Here is a 23,573-nt window from a genome sequence, read left to right as displayed (position 1 = left end):
AATCAATCACTCTTTGATATATAATGAGAATATGAGATAAATACAATGATTATCCTTAACATAATTACAATAATATACAATACTTAACTTAGTCATACCTAATCAACTATAAGTATATGACGTAGATTGTACAAAGTTTTTATAAGAAGCAATTTCCTAGGAAGTTAGATTTGACAATTTTACAATTACGGAATCACTGCAGTTCCTCTCCCAATTAATTTCTACATTCATACCCTAATTCTATCCGGGCTCAATAAAAAAACACAAAAAAAATGTTTAGCTTTTTATAATGAAGATGGGCCAAAAGCCCAAAAAGAGAAAAAGAAAGGAAATAAAAAATAGAAAATGCTTCTTCAAGTTTAGGGTACAAAGCAATGACTATTTTGTTTTATGAGAGCTAATTTTTTTATTAGTACATGATGCTTCTATTTTCCCAAACCTTTAGCCAAAAACAGCTCTGCTAGGGTTAGAAACAAGAGTGCAGCGTCGTTCTCCCCCTTGGGGGCTCCTCCTCCGCTAGGGAGGTTCTTCTCCTGCTTAGTAGGTAGGTCTTTTCTCCCACAATATGTGGGTTTCTTCCACAGTAGGTGGATTTTCTACCCAAATAAGTGGGTTTGTCCTTGTTTTCTGGCTTTTCTATTTTGCTGGCCACCACCCATCCGTTCATGCCGCCTCTGCCTCCACCTTGGCCGTTTTCACTTCCTCCACTGCTCACCGTGTGCGGGGACGCAGATCTGGTTACAAGACGACGCGGTTCGCCGCCATCGCAGCCGTGAGTGCTCCTTCCACCTAGGCCCGAGGCCCCTGTTCCAATCGTCTTTCTCTGGCTGAGCTCTGGGTTGAAAAGGGGTGGTTTGTAGCTGTTCAGTTCTGTGGATGCTTTGACGCGCCGCCGTACCTTTGTCATCACCGTACCGTAGCTGCGCCTTCTCTGCATCGTTCGCAACCTTCCTCATCCCTCTGTTCTGTCCTCCTACTGGTAGATCTACAGCCTCCCTTTTTTTCATGGTGCTAGTGTTGCTAACTTGACTCCTCTTGGTACCGCCGTTGAAGCTTTGTTTGCTTCTTTGAAGGCTTTTCAGTTTGTGCAAATCCGGCTGAGTCGGTTGATTTGCAGTGGAGCAGTTGCTTAAATTTGTAATTGTAATCTTATTACTGTTCGGAAAGTCAAGTTGCTATGCTAGTGTTCTTAGGTTCTCAAGGTCTGTATGATTTTCTTAGTTTGTCTGGTTGCTTAGATCAGCATGAGTGAGCATGCCTTAAGCTTAATTTGTTATCTGTTTATGCATTGCAGAATCACGTTTTGGGTTTAAGTCTCACTGATGTAAGTGCCGTTAGGTAATCTTTGAATGTTAATCTTTGCACCGTTGACCAAAAAAAAAAAAAGGGTACAAAGCAATAAAGGAACTAATATAGGTCCATCTGCTCACCACTTGAACTTTAAATTCCCTTGTCTGTATTTGGTCCCTTTTGGTAGCTGGCAGGTAATCGTTTTTATCGTTTGTATTCATTTGACCATGTTTTTTTTTTGGACAAAATTCACTTGACCATGTTGAGAACAGCTTCATTATCCTTGTATCTTTTTAGGCCAGGCCCACTTGAAATGCAATGAAACATTTGTCCAAAAAAAGAGTGTAGGGTTTGCAAGCCCCTATATATACCTAAACAGTAGCTGCAGCCAAAGAGAAAAGGAGCCAGCTCTCTCACTCTCTTGCCTTTCCCACAAACTCTAGCAGCTCCTTCTCCCAATCTTCTTCTCCTAAGACCCTCAGTCCCTCACCAACCGTCACTCCTTCTCTGTCCCTCAAGTCGCAACCACCACCTCCTTTGGAGCATGGTCTTTCTTTGAAAATAGCATACACTTATTTCCCAACTCTTGCAAATCTTATTCCATGAGAAGCCAACCATGTGATCTATTATAGTTCTTCATAGTACTCTTATTAATGGTTATCAAGGGTCACAAATGTTAACATTTCCGTGCATTCTAATACTTATACTACTCTTTTTATTCCTTATTATAACTCAACTTTACCTAAATATCTAGATTTAAAAAATGATTAAAGTTAATTAAGTGCAATAAATTTGTAAGACTTTTAATTAACTTTATTAAATTACCCTTATTTTAACACTTCAATTAATATCCCACTATCTCTAGAAATTGTATTCTGTATAATTCACTTAATTGATAGTGACATTGGAAATAAATGAAATATCAAATTTTTTAGACCGGAAATGAGGTTTCTACCCCATTAATTAATATCCCACTATCTCTAGAAATTGTATTCTGTATAATTCACTTAATTGATAGTGACATTGGAAATAAACTAAAATATGAAAAGCTGAAATATCAAATTTTTTGGACTGGAAATGAGGTTTCTACCCCATTAATATAAGCTTTTTTTTGGTAATATTAATATAAGTATGAAAATTTACAAAAAAAATTGGACTAATATTTAGAAAAAAAATCCAGAAAATAGCCTTATAAATAGAGAAAGGAAGGCTAATACTTTGCTCATACCACTCCTCTGTATCTGTACTTTATTGATTATTTTTTTCCTTGGATTTCATATTCTAATCTAAGTAAGAATATATGAATTGATATAGACATACATAATTTGATTTTTTTTCATGTTCCAAGTAAACAAATGAAGCACCCGTCTAAGTTTTTTTTTTTAATTTAGTCAAATATATTGAAACTAATCGGGCACAAAGGCTAAAATGTTAGAGCGAACAAAAGCGAAGCAACCCGGTCTAAGTAAACAAATGAATTTTAGTTTTCAATTTTTGGTGTTCACTGTTTTTCCTTAGATTTTTTAGTTTTGTTTGGATTGGATCCACTAGACATCTACCGGTGAATCTAATGGCAAGGAACACGTGGAAGAACCTCGATCGAGATCTAGAAATACCAAGTTCAATTCGAAGAACTACTGTTTCTGACTCTCTCTAGGCAGAGAAATAGATTGAAACCTCAATCTTTGCAAGTGTTCTGAAATTTATTTGTTGATTTTTTACCGGATTCTAATATCTGGATGTTGCAGAGAGTTAGACTCAACAGGTTGGATGGAAGTATCTTGGACGAAGTCGTTCTCACGTTGATATATATTCTTTTTGATGATACAGATCCAATAGATATGGTTCTATGTAAAAAAAAACGTCACACCCACTATGATGATCCATAAGTCACAGTAAGATAATGTTGTATTCCTATAGTCACATTAGATTTGTATTTTAAGGCAAAAGTCTCATTTTCATAGTTATGTTTGTATTTCAAGAACTCATTTTGCATACATTAACTCACTTTGCACATATAAGTGCTTTTACATAACACAAATTCAAACACACTGTCACAAATTATTGTGTTCAAACCATCACAAAGCTAGCATTCAAATTCCAAAAAGATAGTTAATTTTACCATCTAAAGCCAGCACTTGTAGATTGAGATTATACAAACATGATTTGTCTTTCATCATCTTCTTCATCTAAGTGATAGTATGTGTGATCCATTGCAGCATTAAACCACATTTCCTTCACCTCTCTTAACTGCTTTCCCAGTTTTTTAAAGAGATTGTTTTCCCCTACCAAAATCAGATTGTAAAAACAAGTCATCATATCTATTTTTGGTCTATATCGTTTACAACAATCATGATTACTTGCCCTTTACCTTTTCCTCTTCTTTCCAAAGTCACCCTTCATTGAGTTGCTACTCGGTCGCAATGTAGGCTAATGGTTAACCTTACCCATAGGATTTTTTTATGACTTCGGTTCATAATGATTCTGCTTTCAAAATAAGCTAATATTATACTTAATGTTTTAAAATTATGAAGAAAAAAAAAGCTGGATCATATACCTGTTACTCGATCTTCAATTACAGATATATGTTTCAGCTTATCTTTTTTGTAATTTTAAAACATCAAGCATAACATTAGCTTATTTTGAAAACATAATCCTTATGAACGGAACTCATCGAGAAGATCCTATGGGATAAAGTTAACCATTAGCCTAGATTGTTGTTGTCGAGCACCAGAGAGACTCTGGAAGAAGAGAAGATCAAGGTCGGTCATCTTGGTTGCTATAAACGATGAAGACCAAGATATGATGGTTTGTTTTACGATCTGATTTTGGTAAGGGAAGACACCTCATTTAAAAAACTTCAAGCAATTAAGAGAGGTGGAAGAGATGTGGCATAATGCAGCAAAGGATCACAACTACTATCACGAAGATGACAATCTCAATCTACAAGTGCTGGCTTTAGATGATGCAAAATTGGCTATCTTATTGGAGCTTGAATGCTAGTTTTGTGATGCTTTGAACACAAGAAATAGTCACTTATATGTGCAAAGTGTGTGAAAATGACACTTTTGCCTTAAAAATATAAATCTTTGGTCTAATGTGATTATAAGAATACAGTCTTATCTGAAAGCAGAAAACCTTGCATCTTACATTAAGGACTCATTGATTATCATAGTGGTCGGGGTGACACGTTTTTTTGTGTGAATCTCTCACTAGATCTAAATCCAGGATATATATCAACGTGAAATCGCGACTTTGTCTAAGGGACTTCGATTCAACCTTTTGAATCTGACCCTACAACATTCAGATATTAGAATAATCAACAATAAATAAATTTTAGAATAGTAAAAGATTGAGTAAAGGTTTCAATCTAATTCTCTACCCAGGGAGAGTCAGAGACAATAGCTCTTCGAACTGAACTTGGTATTTCTTGATCTCGATCTCATTGAGGTTCTTCCATACGTTCCTTGCCATTAGATTCACTAGCAAACGTTCATTGAACCATTCAGACTGCCTGGTCCAACCCGATTTTCTAAACATTGGTTTTTAGTCAGACGAGTTGAATTTAATCGCTTAAAAAAATTTCATATAAAACCTAAAAACTGTTAATTTTTTTGGAGGGACTAAATACAATTCATCCATATTTTAAATGTATTAAATACGCATTTAATCATGAAATTTATCTATCCTTATATCCATTAGAATCTATATCTATATATATATACTAGTACTTTTTATCCGTGCGATGCACGGGGGATATTCACTTGTTTTTATGTGACTTTTTAAAGAGTTTAATTGATAATCTCTCTTTTTATTTAATTTCGTTATTGACGTGACATATCCTTAAAATCTGATTGGTTGACAGTGTAAAAAAACTTTACACCATCAGTGCATCATCCTTTTTCTCTTCTTTAAAATTTGTGTTATTTTTTTTAAAGATATATTATGGATTAAAAGAACAATATTTATTTTATCTATAAGAAATAAAATATATCATTGAAATTCTTAATTTTCTTTTGAAACAGTAAATTATTGAAATTTTAAAAACCAACAATATATCATTAAAGACAATCTTAATGATTAAACTCTAATGTGTTCAGTGTTATTAAACTCGACTGGGACTTGATGATCGACTCAGTCAAGGGACTGTAGATAGGTCATTAGTTCAACCGGTGAATCAATGGTTGAACCAATTGACTCGGTATATATTAAAATTTAATTTTACACTTGTATAAAACTTAAGTATTATACATTTCAGTCATTCTCTAGCTTTGATGCTTTAGATTTGTCTATGCTATAGATGATATCTACTAACCTGGCTTGTGCAGTGTCTACTTAGATATGCTCCAAGCTTAGTAGCATTTTTATTCAAAAAATAAAAGAAACGTTGCAAGTTTATTTTGCAAGAGTAATAACTGAACTTCAGTTTCAAAAAAATAAATGAACTTCGATATGATGATTATTCGAGGTTTTTTATACTTTGGACGCTAAAATGTATTTTTTTTTATCTAAGAGGGATAGCTCAAATGGTAAGAGTTGTAGGGACATATGAGGATGCGAGGGGAAGGTCCAAGGTTCAAACCCTCTGAGGAGAGATATTTGAAACTTACTAACATCTAACCACTAACATTTACCTATAACAAAATGTAATTTTTTTCTGGTTTGTTATATCTTCATATCTCTGCAATAAACCACTCAACTTGTCAGAGACTGATTTTATTTCATCGCTCTACACCATTTCAAAATTCCACTAAGTTTCAATTCCAATACATCATAGCTGGTGTCATAATGCCCTTCAAAATCGAAAATATCATCCATTGACAGTACAAATGGGAACTCAGAATCCTAAGCCCACAAAAGAAAGAAACATAGAAAGAAAGAAAGTTGAAAAAACGTGAAAACTTGATACACTTTATATATTCTTTCTATATCTAGATACACTTCACAGCTTTGTGAAGTTTGTTGCACTTGCAATCCATGCAAGATTTCTGGCATTGGAAGCTCAGGAACATGGGCAACAACAACAAACCCAGCCTCCTCAGTCCTTTTAGCAGCACCCTCGGCTTGTAAACAGAGTAATTTTAAAAGGAGAGATGTAATTATACACTTGCACAACAACACTGTCAAAGAAGCATGTTTTTGGAACGGAATCAATAGACCCAACTGACCATAAGAGATTGATAAAGCGGTTAAGAAGTTAACCTTTCCAAATTAGCAACCTATTAATCAGAGAAGCTATGAGATAACAATTACTGATAACCGTCATAGAAGCCATCTTGGTTCAAAGACTCTATTCTATTTGATCTCTGACCATGTGAATGGTCAAAAGGAAGGTCAAATAATGAGAAAAATGACACATAGGATATCCACATGGGGAGAAATAGAATTAGAGAGTTAGAGCTCTTAATAAAGGCAATATGAATGATAAAAAAGCAGCATACACTGAATAAATAATGACAACAAAAGTTAACCCTAAAATATAACAGCAAAAGTTGAAGGAAGACTCAAAGTCACATCAGGGAGAATCGATAAAACACGGGTAAAAGAAACATGTTGTATTCACATGTCTGCAAGTAGGAATTTCAGAAAAAAACAATTCACCTCTCCAAATTAGTAGCCTATTCAAAAAATATGGTTTTTCCATTTCTCTAGGCACCCTATACAATTAAGTATGCCACTGTTTACAAAATAAACCACAAACCATGACAACTTTCTAAAGTCCTTACCTTCAAGGGCCTCAATTTATGTTCCCAGATTTAATTTGGATTAGATTGGCTTAATAGAGCAAAAAGAAACAAACATGTATCCATTCAAACTTCACCCGAAAAGCCCCAAGGTAGTCGGTTACACGAAATGCAGGCATGCTCATATTGACCTGCATTATACATGATAAAGTGAAGACATAGTAAGATTAACCACTATAACCCAAACCCCAAAACATAACAAATAAGAGGAAACAAAGAAACAGAACAACCATTTTAAGAAGAAGAAATGAAGAAAACAATACATGCAAAGCAGAAAACAGAACAATCATGATAAGGACAACAAAATCAGTAAACTAATAAAAGAACTCTTCTAATATCTAATTTTCCATCGTTGTGGTGAGTTATCAAACGGGTCAGGACTGGGGAGTTTGTGCTAGAAGAAGAGCTGAGAGGGAGAAGGTGAATTATAGAAGCTTGTTTTCCCCATTGAGGTTAAGATAATTGCTAGGAGGAAAGTTGAAATATCTCGTGCATAAGCAAGTTTAGCATGCTTGTGTGGTTGCACGAAAAGAACAAAATGATCCATTTGTATGCCCAGTGCAAACATGTAATACAGCATGCCAAAATCAATGATAAATCCAAAAGCACGGTTGAATCTCCCAAATAGCTTACTGTTGGAACATGTCGCCATGCATTTTGTCAAAACAACCGATTGTCGAAGCAGATGCCGTGGCATCTGACCTCGTGAAGCTAGGGCATCAGTCCTCAGCTTGTGTTTATGTTGTGGGCCCTCTGAAGATTTACTGAAGATATGTTTTTGAGTTACTTGAGGAGCAAGTAGCTATCCAGAAGGGTTTTAATTGTGGGGTTGTTATTTGTTGAAACAATATTTGCTAAAAGATTGGTTTCTATCGTTACTTGTGCAATAAGAAACCGAATCTATCAAGATTGTGTTTTTGAATTGCTGTTACTGATATCTGTTTCTTCAGCCCGTGCCAACCCTAAAGCCCATGCTACCGCTGCTGAAGTCTATAAAAGGATGAAGACCTAAAACGTGAAGATGACCGAAGCTGATAGAGAGAGATCCAGTGTTTTAGGATTTGTTATTGTGCTTCGTTCTTGTTATTTGTGAATCCTCTTTGCTCACTGATTCTATAAAGCAAAGAAGGGTTCTGTGTTGTTTGATTACATTCAAACTCTGATTGTTCATTGTGTTTACCAATCACTGTGGCAGTGATTGAGAGGAAGTGAGAGGGGCTCTCATACTTAGGTTGAGATTCTAAGTAGAAATACACTGGGTAGATTAGGAAGTGAACTATGAACTGAGGTGTTCATGAGTGTCTGTAATTCCTGAATCTTGAGATAGTGGATTTCCTTTCTTTGGGTGCAAACCCTCCAGACGTAGGTGAAAGTTTTCACTGAACTGGGTTAACAATTACTGTGTGTTATTGTTTCTGTTGTTAAGTTTTGTTTCACTGTTAAGCAGTTGTCGAACCTCTTGTCCCAGCATCGTGCAGGACAATCGTGTCAGAGGGAACCTGAATTTACACTTACACATAAATGCTATGTTGCCTGCAATTAGTCCCGCCTGGATCAATTAGAAGAAAATCATCAGGAAAAAAATTCCAATTTCAGTTTTTCTTTTCTTTCTTGTTTATGCCCGACCACCAATTCGAAAGAGAGGCTTACAATTATGTTAAAAGTGATGAGATGCTGAGGTTAATTGTTTGTACAAAAAACTGAAAAGAAGTTCACCGAAAGTTAGAAGAAGACCAAAAAGAAGGACCTCAGTCACCGCTCATCGATTCAGATCTCTCGCTCTCTTTCTCCAGGTCACTCTACATTACACCTTCAAATATTCCAAATCTCAATCTCAAACAGGGCATGTATCTCTGAAAAAATTCTTTAAAAAAAATGTATCTCTGAAAAATAGCTAAGTTACCTATCCTGTGATAAAAAATGAGGAATTCTGTTGCTTTGTCACACATCTTACCCATGCAACATGAGATGGTTCTCCATTTATTAAAGAGTAATTCATGACCAATACATAACACCTCAATTAAAAATACTAAATAGACATAAAGTTAATGTTTAGTGGTTTCATAACATATAATGATAGCCCTTAAACACACTTAATACTCCTTAATGCATAATAACTCATGACCATTGATTTTTTTAACTATGAAACCTGTATTTTATTAATTAAAAGGGACTCCTGTTTATGTGGTTAAATATAGTGCTCAAAATAAAGTCACAATGATTAATTATCAATACAATTTTTGTAACTGAAAGCCTTGTCTTTCCCTTCCAATTTCTCTAACGGGAATGTCAAGCATCCTTTCACTTTCCCTCAAAAGATCTTTCACAATCACACCAAAAAAACTACCAATCAATAATAACAAACAAATTCCTAATCAAAGACACAATTTTTTAAAACTGGGAAGGCAAACCAATTTCAACCCATTATCTTCCCCCTCCATTCAATCAAACCCAATCACAAAGACAACAAATCCATAAAATAAAAATTGGCAAACACTCTAAAAGAGAAGTACCTATGGGAGTCTTTCAACTGCCGAATATAAAACTCATTTTGCCACACTCACTGCCCTTCAAACTCTGTGAGAGGCCCTCTTTACTTACTTAAGAATGGCTACTAATAATGAAATAGAAATAATCAAATAAATGGTATGACATCATCTGTCCTTGTTTGCATTCTTTTTTATCTCTACAATCAACTTCTTTTCTTGATTCTGCAAGCCTTGTCTCCCCCTTTTAATTTGTCTAATGGAATTGCCTAGCATCCTTTCATTTCCCCTCAAAACCTCTATTACAATCACAAAAAAACAAAACTACTCATCTGCCAAAACAACCTAATTTCTAATCACAGAAACAATTTTTTAAAACTGGGAAGGCAAACCAATTTCAACCCATCAACAATATAGTCATATATTATGCTTTAATGGTTTTCAAGTGAGTTTATAACTATTCATTCTCACTCAACCAACACAGATGAGAGTAACCTAGAAAAACAATGCAAAAACTTGGACATTACCCAATATAGATAGCTTTACTTATACTGACTTGAAGATAGAGTTGACAATGGATATTAAGAGCTTCAGGCATATAGAAAGCCGTGTTAAATAGTATATTCGAGAAAAAAACTCAGTTGCTATATTAGAGAAAAAACACAGTCGTAAAGAGGAAAAAATCTAACAAAAGACATACACATTAAAAAGAGGGAAACAAAGCATGCAAGTGGTAGCTTTCAAGAGTTCTTTACTCAAAGCCAAGCTTCAGCCAACCTTCAAGAAACAAAAAATGAACTTCTAGTTTGTATCTGTAAAGTAAAATAAAACAGTAAGTTGATAGAGAGAGAAAATGAAGAGAAAGAAACCTTTTTGCTTTTTCTTTTGTTGCTGCTCGTGCTTCTTTTGAGAATAAGCATTATGAGTTGCAACCACATCCCACCAAAAGAATTGGTGAAACCTAAAAATTATAAAAGATATAACGTTATACCAATACATCAATAGAGAAATCTAACATTTTTCAACAAACAAAAATCAAATGCAGTAAAAATATTTCTATAGTAAATGGTAGCTAAAAGAAGTTCTCTACATCAAAGTGGTGATGAATTTCACATCCAGAAACTCAAACACTTTCTAAGGAATCTCAAACTCCAGCCATTGTTAGTATAAGGCTGGTAAATCTCAAAGCATGGTAACAGTTTAGATAATGAATTTAACTTAGGCTGCCACAAATTAAACAAACCTCATTCAGATTATCAATTCAAATAAAGTGTTAAATGAAGCACCAAAACTAAGGTATGAACGGGATTTCCAAATCCAATGACAATAGCATATCACAATAATCTAATTAAATTAAGAAAACTTGGAAAAAGGGTCTAGGTTTGGAGGTTCAGTTGGGTACATGAAAGAAATAAATAAGATTGTAGGTTACCTTCATGTCAGTTGGTCGCTGCTTCAACTCAGTCGCCAGGTGCGCCGACGATGTCGCATTCGATCCCCACAGAAAATTCGAGAAGAAACCTTACCACAGAATAGTGAAGCAGAAAATCTGCCAAGGAGAAAATTGATTCAAATCAAATTCAGTCTATATAAAAAGAGGATCCAATCCTGCCCCCAAAAACTGTCAAACACCCAGGAATCAAACAAAACCTGTTCATAAAACAAATCAAAACCAAGAAAATAAATGGCAGCGATGCAAGCCCCAGGAAAGAAAGTGGCGAACAAATAGAAGCGCACCTGCTGAGGACTTCATGGGAGCCCTTTTGTGGCCGCACATTATCGTCTCCTAGTATTCGCAAAACGCAAACAGTTAAATAGAAGTGCACCTGCTGAGAACTTGATAGGTCTGGAAGCTGAAGAAAAAACGCAAACGCAAGGCAAACGCTTCATTCCATTTCCATCTAGCCACTGAAGGGTTACAAAGTCAAAGGAAAACGGAAGACATAAAAGGGAGAAAGTGCTGGAAGAATGAAAACGGATGAAAAAGGAGAAACCAAAACATCAGCCAAATACATAAGGAGATCAAGATTGCTGGAGGATTTCAACGGTCAAGATTTGATATGTAACTAATAACATATTGTGAATCAACAGCTGAGATTCAATTCCAGTGAAATAAAATGCATTTTTACCAAAATATTCATGGTCAAGCTTCATAGTCTTTAAAATTATTTGTTGATTGACAGATTTACCCCCAAAACTTCAAAAACTCTCCCTTTATATAGTTTATAGATAGATAGATAGATGTAAAGCTCACTTGATGAGCTATTAGTATTAAATGCATTAAACAATCAAGTTAAACAAATTAATTTCTTTTCAACTTTTAATATAATGTAACTTTTGAAACATGTCAATCTTTTTGTTTTTGACTTTACACATGCCAATATAACTTTTTGAAAAATACATATAGCCTCTATAATTGAAAAAATAAATAAAAAATAACTACATGCAATCTTTTTGTTTTTTGACATTACACATGTCAATTTGCATCATATGACTTTGAGAGCAATCTTAACTGCATGTAGTATAATATGATGAATAATAATTTTATAAAGTTGTAAATGGTAACACCTCTCATTGTTATTGGAAAGTGCAAATTCCCTTAAACTAATGAGAAATTTGTCATTTTCAATTCCTTTTCTCAAATTCACTTAATATTATCGGTTACTAATATTGATCAGTCTGATTTATTATGAGTGCATTACTCATTCATACTCTCTTTTAAAATTAGTGATACCTTCCATATACTTTATCAATGCTTAATCTTCAAATATAAATACACCTCACCTATTTGTGTTTTATGCAACTTTCATTCAACTCCAGCAAATCATGAGATATGGGTGCTACCTGTATTCCTTTTGTCATTTATTTTCATATCTTGCATCCAAACTTCCTCTCATAAATTACTATTTGGATTTTTAATTGGCAGAAACTACTAACATAACATTTGAATTAAATTCTGTAATAATTTTTTATTTATTTTGAAATCTTTAGGAAAATCAAATCTGATTCATCATAGAGACTACAAATATATTTAACCCAAATCATGAAAACAAATATCATGAATATTTATAATTTAACTTTTTAAAAATATTATTTGTGCTTTACTTTTTAAAGCTACGATCATAATAACTTTTAAAATTTCAGTCATACTATTATCATTAGTGCATATTTTAAAGTTATTACCTTCCTTTAATATTTATTATTTTAAAATTATTTTCTTATAGCTTTCTTACCTTCATATAAATTTAAATATCACAACTAAAAAATATAACTTAAAAATTCTTTTAAAAAAAATATAACTTAAAAACGAATCCGTGCAACGCACGGGTTTAATTTCTAGTATCTATATATATATGTAAAGCACACTTGAGTTTTTGCATTAAATACATAAGCAAAACTCAAGTGTGTATTAAAAGCAACCAAAAAAATAAAAAACTTTGTAATAAATATATTAAACAATAATAAAACTAAAATTAAAAAAAATATATATTGTAAAAAACTATTCAACTACTACCATTACATAAAAACATTCATAAACTTAAAATTTCCTTGAGTTTTGTATTTCACAAATATTAAAAATTAAATTAAATAAGAAAATAATATTTATGAGCAAATAATTTACATAAAATAATTTTAAAATTCAAAAAATTCTATATATATATATATATATGTGTGTAAATGAGACTTGAGTTTTTTCCATTAAATACATCAAGTAATTCCTACCTCTACATTAAAATGCATTAAAATAAAGAATTTCATTTGCAATAAATATATTAAATAATAAAATTAAAACTGAATAAATTGTAATGTCAAAAACTATTCAACTACCAACATTAAATATTATATTTATAAACTTATTTATCTTCATTTTTATAATTATTTATATATTATATATTAATTACGAAATTTCCTATACATTTAAGTAAAAGCTAAATATAATGTGACAAAAAATTTAAACATATGTAGTTAAAATATTAATTAATTATTGACCTCAACTTGAGAAAAAAATTAAATTTATATAAAATAAATATATGAAATATCAGAAATAGTCAATGATTAAATACTCTTCGTAAAGATATACTTATAATTTTTTTTTAATAGTTACATGTGTTGTTTAATATAGATTATTATAATGTTGTTTTGTGTTATTTTATAAAATAATTTTACATACATAAAAAATTAATATATTATAATTATTTAAGTCTTTTAGAATATCTTTTTATATACATTAAAAAGTGTATAGAGTATACACAAGATGATATTTAGAATAAAATTTTATTAAATAAAATTTTTATATGGAAACATTATTTATAATTAAAATTAATTAATTTTATTAATAAAAAATTAGCAAATAGTTTTAAAATTAAAAAATGCCGCAATAATTTATAAAAATATTTTTAAAATTAACATTATTAAGTATGACGTGGATGTACAAAAAGTATGACGTGTGTGTATTAGTAAAAAAGATCAACTTAAAGAAGTATAACAGAGAAAAATAATTAAGGCTAAAATTAAAAATTAATTATTTTACTAAATAATATTTTAGAATATTAAAATTATAATTTATTGTAATTATAAAAGTTAAAGTTAATTAATTGTTGATAAAAAGTATAAGAAAATGTTGATATAATTTTATTGGGGATATTAAAACTTATTAATTGATTTAAAATATTTGAAATGCACTTTATAATTTATTGTATGTTTTAATAAATTCATTTTTAAATTTTTAAAATTATTATAATGCTAATTATTAAATTTGAATAGTATTAATTATTTAAAGAAAACTCTAATACTCATAATGAAATGTTTTAACACAATTATTTTTATTTTATTATAGTTTATAAGTAAAAAATGTTTGTTTTTAACTATAATAAATTTTATATTATGTTGATAAAATTGTAAAAACACCCGTGCAACGCACGGGTTTTATATCTAGTATATATGTAAAGCACACTTGAACTTTTGTATTAATTACTTTACCTTTGTATTAAATACATTATATAATTAAATACAAAACTAAAAAATACTACATCTACTTTATTATTCATTATATTAATTGATAATTGTAAAACTTTTCAATTTCTCATGTTTTAAAATATTTTTTAATGTTGATTAAATTTTAATTATTAATTATAACTTGAGGACAAATTTTTAATAATAATAATAATTTTAATTGACTATCTTTACATTAATAAAAATATATAGTAAAAATAAAATTACATTAATAAATAATTGTAAAAAATTTCAAACTCTTATATGTTAAAATTAAAATAATATTAAAATTATTATTTTAATTTTAATTATTAATCATAAGTTGATGAATTTTACAAATTAACCGATAATTTTTTTTACGTATAGATAAAAAATTAAATACTAAAGTCAGATATAGAGTTCATAAGTTATATATATATATATATATATATATATATATATATACAATAAAATTTGACTTGAGTTCTCCATTACCAGCGAGATTTATTAATTTTTTATTTTCAGTTTCAGTTCAATTAATTATCAACCTAAGGTTGAAGAAAATATATACAAGAATAGCACAAACTAATATCTTTTAAATAAAACAAACATGTTAGATATTGAAATTAGTTAATGGTTGAATGCTTTTTGTAAATATATATCTTGAAATATATATTTAAAATATGAAATAATTTTTTATGTTGTTTAAATTAACTATAATGTAGTCGCGTGTTATTTAAAAAAATAAAATAAATTTACATGTGATTTGTCTTAATAATGATAGTAATAAATTGTTGATGAATATTTTATGTTATAAACTTTATTAACTATTAATTGTCAACTTTTCAGTTTCTTATATAAAAGAATAATTTATTAAGTAGTTTTTAAAAATAGTCAGAATATTAACCATCAATCATACATTGAGGGAAAAATTAAGAAATATATTTATATGTAGTAAATATTAATAATTTAAATTAAATAATATTCTAGATAAAATTTATTAATGAACACTCTAGAAAAATAGTTTAAAAATTAAATAAATTTCTCTATAAGATATTTACTATTAAATATATCACAGGCGTGTATTATTTTAAAAAAATACTTTCAACTTTTCTTATGTTATTAGGGTTCACCTAATATGCACAACTTTTAAAGTGGTGCAATTTTTTTTTTTTTGAAAACGACATGAATAGTATTAAGAATTTGCTTGAGACAAAATAGTCCCAAGACCAGAGCCAGGTACAATATGAATCAGAGAAGTTCCTGAAAAACGATGTGCAAAAGTGCACCAAACCCACCACCAACCCGCAGGGTGACCACTAGCATATTCCCAAGAAGGAGCCTCATTAAAACCTTACTGAGAAAAACCCATTGGGAAAAACCCCAGCAAGGAAAAAGAGTACCACCAACTTGGGATAGCCACCCAGCTACTAGGAAACATGAAAAAAGTCCAAAACAGCATCTGAAACTCGTACACCATTAAAACAGCAACATTTCTAAATTTTCTATGACACATAAACAGCAAACAGCAACAGTAAGCAGGCCAAACAGCAAACAGAAAACAGGCGCAGCAGCAACAGCAAACAGGCAGCAGCGACAGCACTCAGCAACAGCAAACAGACACCAGCAACCAGGCAAAAACAGCTGCAACAGTACTCAGCAAAAACAGACAGCATTATCAAACGACGCAGCAGCAGTTACAGCAAAACAGAAAGCTGCAAACAGCACCAGCAGCACTCCAGAAAACCGCAACAGCAAACTGAAAAACCAGCAAACAGCAAGCCCCTCCAGAAATTTACAAAACAGCAAGACAGCGACAAAATTGATACGAATACTACGCCGCAAAATCTCCCATAGCTTTATGACCCTGCAGAAACACAATAAGAAACAAAACAACCAGCCAAGCATGTTATGTTAGCCTTGTTGTCCAACATATTTCCAAATTGGCACCTCACGAGAACATCCCTCCTTTGCGAGTGCGTCCGCCTCCATATTCCCTTCCCTCAAAATATGAGACACCCCACAGCACTCCACCAATGGATATAAATAATCAATCATATTCAACTCATTAGTTAAATTCCAAGGTCTATTTTTTGTTCCGCTCACCCAATCAACAGCAAGACTTGAGTCACTCTCAATTAGAATCGAAACTATCATGAATTGCTGACAAAATAATAAGGCATACAAGATTGCCAAAACCTCCGCCTCATCAGCTCGTTTTACCTCCACCTTTCTAGAAAACTCCCCAATCACCTCCTTTGCACTATTCCTCAAAATCCCCCCAATGCCTGCTCGTCCTGATTGAAAAGAACCATCCACATTGAATTTCAAAATCTTCCCTTGAGGTGGTTTCCAAGGGATAAGAGGCCGTACACTAACCTTGGCAGATAGATCAATTTTTGAGAAGCCCCTTTCAAACTGAGTTGCATCATAAGGACAATCTTTCCACCAAGCTCTTATCCAAGTAAACAGTAAAAATACATGAGACTCCCAAATGGCTTCCACATCAAAAAGTTTATCATGGAAAATCACATTATTCCTTGCCATCCATATCTCCCAGCATAATGCATAAGGAATCATCTCTCACAGAATTCTTGATGTATTTTTGCGTAACTGACTCCACTCAGCCAGCAATGTCAAAACTGATTATGGAATAGACCACATAATGCCCTCCCTCTGTAACACTGCTGTCCATAGCATCCATATCTGGGGACAATGCAAAAAAAGGTGTGCCACTGTCTCTGTTGTAGACAAGCAAAAAATACAAGATGCACCATTCTCTAAGACCACCCCCCTTTGTTCCAAGTTCTCCTTTGAAGCAATTTTGTTCTTCTGCACCTGCCACAAAAATAAAGCAATTTTTGAAGGTAAGATAGGCCTCAAGAATTGAGGGACAGACCATCCCTCCTCAGTGAACCATCGGGCTTCCACAACTGCACACATAGACTTTACACTGTAGAGCCCCATATTATCATGTTTCCAAATTATGGAATCTCTGTCCGCCCTCTCCCCCTGTTTGGGAACCAAAGTCTGAAGGAGTGCCTGTAAATCATCATACTGTTGTCTCTCCCAACCCAGAAAATCACGTACAAAAGCAATATTCCATATCCATTGAGGACCTAAAACCGTGCCATACTCCCTCACCAATGCCCTCTTATTAACTGCTAGTGCAAACACCCGAGGGAAAGCCACTTTTAGAGGCGCAGAACCTATCCAATGATCCAACCAGAAAAATACATCACTTCCCCTCCCTATCTGACAAGCCAAACCATCCCTAAAGACATTGCCCACTAACCCACTATCACGCCAAACACCATACACATCTGCCAAAGGCTTAGATAATTTTTTCACATCAGCCGGGTCAACATTAAAAGATATCAGCTGCAGTGGTAAACCATATTTTTTACAAACCACCTCCCTCCATAGAGCATCTCTCTCCCGACCAAACCGCCACACCCACTTTAAAAGCATAGCCTTATTTTTCCTTCAAGAAAACCCACTCCTAGGCCTCCAAACCGGGTACCCTTACACAAGTCTTCCCATGCTATCCACATGATTTTATTTTCACCAGAAGGCCCCCCCATAGGAACCGACGCATAATCCTCTCTATCCGCTGAATTATCCCCTTCGGAGCTTTATAGAGAGCCATATAGTACAATGGAATAGCATTGAGAACATATTTTATCAGAACAAGTCGACCACTTAAAGTCAAGAAGCGTGAACTCCACAAACCCAATTTTGCAGTCATATTTTCTAGCACCGGATTCCAGAAAGACAATCTTCTAGGATTGCCACCCAATGGAGACCCAAGATAAATGAAAGGTAGCGTGCCGATTTTAAAATTCCACCAAGTTGCAGCTTGTTGTACCATAGAAGAATTGGCATTCACCCCATAAACCGCTGATTTGTTAAAATTTACCTTCAACCCTGAACTGTATAAGTAAGCTTCAATTGCCATGGCTAGAGACTGGAACTGAAGCTCATCACAATCAGAAAACAGCAAGGAATCATCTGCAAACTGTAAATGATTTATGCGGAACCCCGGCGCCAATTCCACTCCACATGGTGCGTCCCCTTCCAGTAACTGATTAAGCATGCAGGACATCCCGTTTGCCACAATATTAAATAGTAAAGGTGAGAGGGGATCACCCTGACGTAGTCCCTTCTGAATATTAAAGAAATCAGAAGGCGAGCCATTAACCAGGACTGCTAAGGAAGCTGTTGAAACGCACACCTGCATCCAGCTAATCCATTTTTCCCCAAAACCCATTTCCTGCAGAAGCTCCAGCATAAAATCCCATTCAACATTATCATAAGCTTTTGCAAAATCAATTTTAAATAGCAAACCTCCTTCTGGCCTTGAAGCCATGGTGTGGACAATTTCATTAGCAATTAGAGAGCAATCCGCAATCTGACGACCTGTAGTGAAAGCGAATTGATTCTGACTTAACAGACATGGCAGCATCGAACTCAGACGCACAGAAAGGACTTTTGACAGCAGTTTATAAATACTTCCAATTAAGCTGATTGGCCTGTAGTCCGATATTTTCTCTTGTTCACCCCCTTTAGGAATAAGAGCTATAAAAGTGGAATTTAGACCCCTCACCAGCTGTCCTGACATGAAAAAATCATTGAAAAAACATAACAGTTCATCTTTAATTAAGTTCCAGATTTTTTTGAAAAAATCCATGCTGAAACCATCAGGACCAGGAGCTCTATTCCCATCAAAATTCTTTACCACCTCCCATATTTCCTCCACTGTAAAATCTGCTTCCAAAAAGTGCTTTTGTGCCTCCGACACTTTATTTAATTTGCTGTTTGAGAACCACGGCCTAGGACCACCATCCTTGCGGAAAAAATTAATAAAATGTGCTCGCATAGCTTCTTTTATCTCATCTGGGGAAGTTAACAGACGCCCACCATACCTTAGCTGCGTGATGGTTTTCTTTACTGTACGTGCCTTACACACACGGTGAAAGTATTTTGTGTTTCTGTCTCCCTCCTTCAACCACCTTACCCTTGACTTTTGTAACCATATTCTTTCCTCCTCACGGTATGCCCGCCACAAAGCCTCTAAAACCATCCTTCTCTCCTTATTCAGAGCCTCTGAACCCCCCTCTGCTTCTAACTCACTCATCACCTCCTGTAATCTTTTCTCTAAATTGGCAATTTTTTCTACACCCCATGCACCCTTCTTTCTACGCCACTCTCGAATTTTTCCTCTCAATCCTCTTAGCTTTTGTTGCAACACATAACCCGACCACCCTTGATACACAGCAGATGTCCACCAAAGCCTCCACTAATTCTTTAAAACCCTCCTCATCAACCCAATGATTAAAATAATAAAATGGTTTTGGTCCCGAATCAGGCACCCCAAAAAATAAACCCACCGCCCTATGATCAGATACATTCCATGGTAAAACAGATTGAGAAATATTAGAGAACGTTACCAGGACCTCATCAGACACTAACCAACGATCCAAGCGACTCCAAATCCCTTCGTTCCGACTAGAAAACCAAGTATAATCGCCATTATTCAGTGGTAAATCCAATAAATTGCTGTCTTGTACAAACTGCTGAAAGGATGAATCACCCACGTCAAGGACACGACCTGATGTGCGTTCAGAGGCCAGTAGCACCGCATTAAAATCTCCCCCTATACAGACCAAACCGCCATGGCATAAAACCCGTTGCTTTAGAGCTTCAAGACAAAGACTATGATCTGACACAGAATGAGGACCATAAACATTTCCAATCAGCACTGTTTGATCAATATTAGGCAACTTCACAGTCAGAAGAATAAACCACGTTTCTACGGCCACTGTCAGAACCTGCAAAGAACTCTCCCTCCACAAACACATCAACCCCCCAGCTGTTCCAACAGAACTAGATTCAGCATGCTGCATATTGAGACTTTTAGTCCAAGAAATTACTGTACGCTCCCGAAGTTCATTCAGTTTTGTTTCCTGTAACAGAACTAGTTCTGGTTTCAAATGCAAAATTGCTTTCTTTACTGCTTCCCGCTTCGTTGTTCCTCCCAAGCCACGGACGTTCCATGTCAGCCAAGGACCTGACATATTAATTGAGGTGTGGATGATTTTGGCGAATTTAAGTTTCTAAACCGCGGAGCATCAAAGCCTCTGATCCTCGCGGTTTCAAACCCAAACGTTTTCCAAGTAGCCATGTTCTCTGAGCTCTAGTTGACACTCCATCCTCCCCGGGCACCGGCTCTAGAAAATCAAGTGGGAGGGGTTTCGGTTTGTTCTTGCTTCCCTTAGGACGACCCCTCTGTGATGACTTCTTTGACGAATTTGTATTCTGGCCGTTCTCTTCTAATTGAGTCTCAGGGATAGCAGCAGCAGGCGTGACTGGACCAGGAAACACAAAAGATGGCGAAATTGGTGAACATGAACGTATTGTTACCTCAGGTGTGGAAGCTAAGCGCACAGTAGCCTCTGGAATTGCACGATGTCGAATTATTTGGTGTGGTGATGTATGCACAAACACGTCTGTGATTCCCCTTGACTCAGAAACTTGCAAATTTTCATCAGAACCCGTAAAAGCACCGAATGTGTTTTTCTGGTTTTTCCTGATAGGCAAACACGGCTTAGTTTCTGATTTGTTTGTAAATAATTGTGGGTCCCAGTTCAATGCAGAATAAGGCCAACAAATATTTGATTTCTGATTCAAATCATCAGCATTAAAGGAATAACCAGTAACAGCAAAACCTCTTCCTTGATTTTGAATAAATTTATCCAATATTTGATTTCCATTAAAACAAATCTCATCAGATTTTAAATTTGCTCTCCACACCTTAATTTCCTCAATTGAATAACCTGAATTGATGATATCCTCCAACTGTTCCTTCTGTTGCTCCCCAAAATTGATTACATTCGTATTTTGAATGTTTTCTGTAACGTGCAAAACTGTTGTCCCCTCTGCTTGCAGACGCTCAAACTTGTCGACAACCCCCTGTTCCATCTCCGGCGCCGCCACCGTAACCGGCAAAACCACTCCCGCCGTGAGACTCACTTCTTCCAGCGCTCCAGTGGATTCGGATTTACAACACGTCTTCAAGCCCTCTGCCGCACCATCCCGAAATATCTCATCCTCTTCATCCAAAACATCATCAAACGGAGTTTCTCCATCTCTCCCATCGTCTCCCCCTTCTTCCCCCATGCTTCCATCATTAGTGCTCAAATCCTCATCTGAATTGTACACTTTTACTGGTGTTGCCGGCTTCACCTCTACAGCCCCATAATCATAAGCTGTAGGATCCTTTTCAACCAAGACAATACACGACGTACCACTCACATCAACCGCCATGGTAAAACAGTGAAGAATCGGATGATGTGTACGGACCAAAATGCGAGCAAAGTCTGCTCGATGTCGCAACAAAGTAGCAGAATCAGACATAACATAGTTCCCTAGCCTGTTTCCGACGGATGTAAAGAATGCTTCGCTCCACAAGCCCAGTGGTACCTGCCATAATCGAATCCAGATAAGTTGGGTTACGCCAAAAGAAAGTATTGTACAGGGCTTGATATCACACAGCTTCTGTTCTAAAAAGAAACTGCATTCTGTGATGGTTTCTTCCATCTCATCCTTTGTTTCAAATTCCAGTAGCACCTCATCTGCTCCCAGGGGAATTAAACGAAAGTTGAACAAACCAATCTGGCTAAATTGTTCCTGTAATATTTCCACTGGCATGGACAGTAAGGTTCGTGCCCTGGCACATCTCAGAACCCATTCTTCATCTAAGTCAAAATCCACCACACGTAATTGGCATGTTGCTGGTTGGACTGCAGCACCAATCAGCCCTAACTTGACGTCTGTTGCTGGAGACGGTTCTTGCTTCCTCCCCTGCTGTTGTGCCTTTGGTCTCCACACTTTCCCCGGAACATTTTCCCCTGATTTATGAGCCACAGGTGTGCGCAAAGGTGGCTGAATATTTGCTTTTTGAACCACCAGGTATGAGCCATCTAGCCTCATACCATGGAACATACGAATTGCTTCCCAGGCCTCATCATTACAATGAAAACGAAGAAAGCCAAAGCGAAAACGCCGGTGATACTTTTTCTTCTGCTGAATGAAGACACTCCTCAGTCGTCCTACCCTTTCAAAGACTGATCGCAATCTCTGGGTTGTCATTCTATCACCTAAACCATCCACAAAAACTGAGAATGACTCATTTTGATGTTTGCTTCTTTGAGTCCCATGAATTCTTGACTGGTTTATTGGAGCTTGCTGCTGTCTTTGTTGTTGCACGTTTGCTCCCTGTTGGTTAAACCATGGTTGCTGCCGAGTTGTTTGATGATCCGTTTGCCTCCCAATTCCACCATTATTAGTAGTTCTTCCATCTCGTTCCCAATGTGTACCTTGCTGTCTGAAAGCTGTACGTTCAGCTCCATAAACCCGATGATGTTTCTGGTATTGGCCCCCTCTGGCTCCCGTGGAGTAATTTGAAAGCCGCCACCTTGGAGATCCCTCCCACCGCCGTACATCCTCCGATTGACTCCAAGGCCGGTGCCACCGCGCCGGAGGTCTCCAACCAGACCCTTTCTCTCTCTCTCTCTCATCTCTCTAAAAATCTTTCTCCTAATAATTAACAAATATAAAGTGGTGCAATTTTACACCACTTACTTTGACTAGTTAAAACAGGTCAACACATTATATTTTTTAAAAAAAGTATCATCAAAAATTTGTTATATATTAAATTTGTTTAAAAAAAGATGTGTTGACCTGTTATAACGGGTTAAAAAAAAGCGTTGTAAAATTGTACCACTCTAAATTTTTTTTTTGAAAATGAAATGTATATTATTAATAGAAGCGCTTGAGCCAATAGCAAACCAAGCGAGAACCAAGTACAATCTGAACTGAACTCGAACGACCTATGAACACCGAACAAAATAAACCCACCACCATCCCACAAAATGGCATAAACGAAATCCCAAGATAGAGCCTCATTAAAACCTTGCTAGACAAAACCCAGTGGGAAAAAGCCTAGCAAGGAAAAAGAGTACTACAACCTTGAGATAGCCATTCTGTACCTGAGTTCAATGATATTACATCCGTTAGCTGA

General features: G+C 34.9%; 1 protein-coding gene and 1 long non-coding RNA gene across 5 annotated transcripts; both read right to left on the bottom strand.

Moving 5' to 3' along the window:
* Window positions 1-6,004: 6,004 nt before the first annotated feature.
* LOC130721011 (uncharacterized) lies at window positions 6,005-11,487 on the bottom strand. Of its 4 annotated transcripts, none has more exons than XR_009013324.1 (5): window positions 11,258-11,487; window positions 10,953-11,069; window positions 10,390-10,481; window positions 7,017-10,297; window positions 6,005-6,509 (listed from the first exon to the last, which is right to left on the bottom strand). It is a non-coding gene; the product is annotated as an uncharacterized LOC130721011 (long non-coding RNA). The 4 variants fall into 4 exon arrangements; XR_009013322.1 differs by having other exon boundaries at window positions 6,005-7,165; window positions 10,221-10,297; XR_009013321.1 differs by having other exon boundaries at window positions 6,005-10,297.
* Window positions 11,488-19,689: 8,202 nt separating this feature from the next.
* Window positions 19,690-20,568, bottom strand: LOC130720003 (uncharacterized). The gene has a single exon (XM_057570588.1). It carries the CDS (start codon window positions 20,566-20,568, stop codon window positions 19,690-19,692), a length of 879 nt encoding a protein of 292 aa, XP_057426571.1.
* Between the last annotated feature and the right edge of the window lie 3,005 nt (window positions 20,569-23,573).

Source organism: Lotus japonicus, chromosome 5, assembly GCF_012489685.1.
Source record: "Lotus japonicus ecotype B-129 chromosome 5, LjGifu_v1.2".
NCBI lineage: Eukaryota > Viridiplantae > Streptophyta > Magnoliopsida > Fabales > Fabaceae > Lotus > Lotus japonicus.
The sequence above is the reverse complement of the archived record's forward strand: the minus strand, read 5'-3'. Positions and strand labels throughout refer to the sequence as shown.

Bases quoted from the DNA above. Each gene is read 5' to 3' on its own strand.
- LOC130720003 (XM_057570588.1), bottom strand. From the start codon at position 20,568: ATGTCAGGTCCTTGGCTGACATGGAACGTCCGTGGCTTGGGAGGAACA.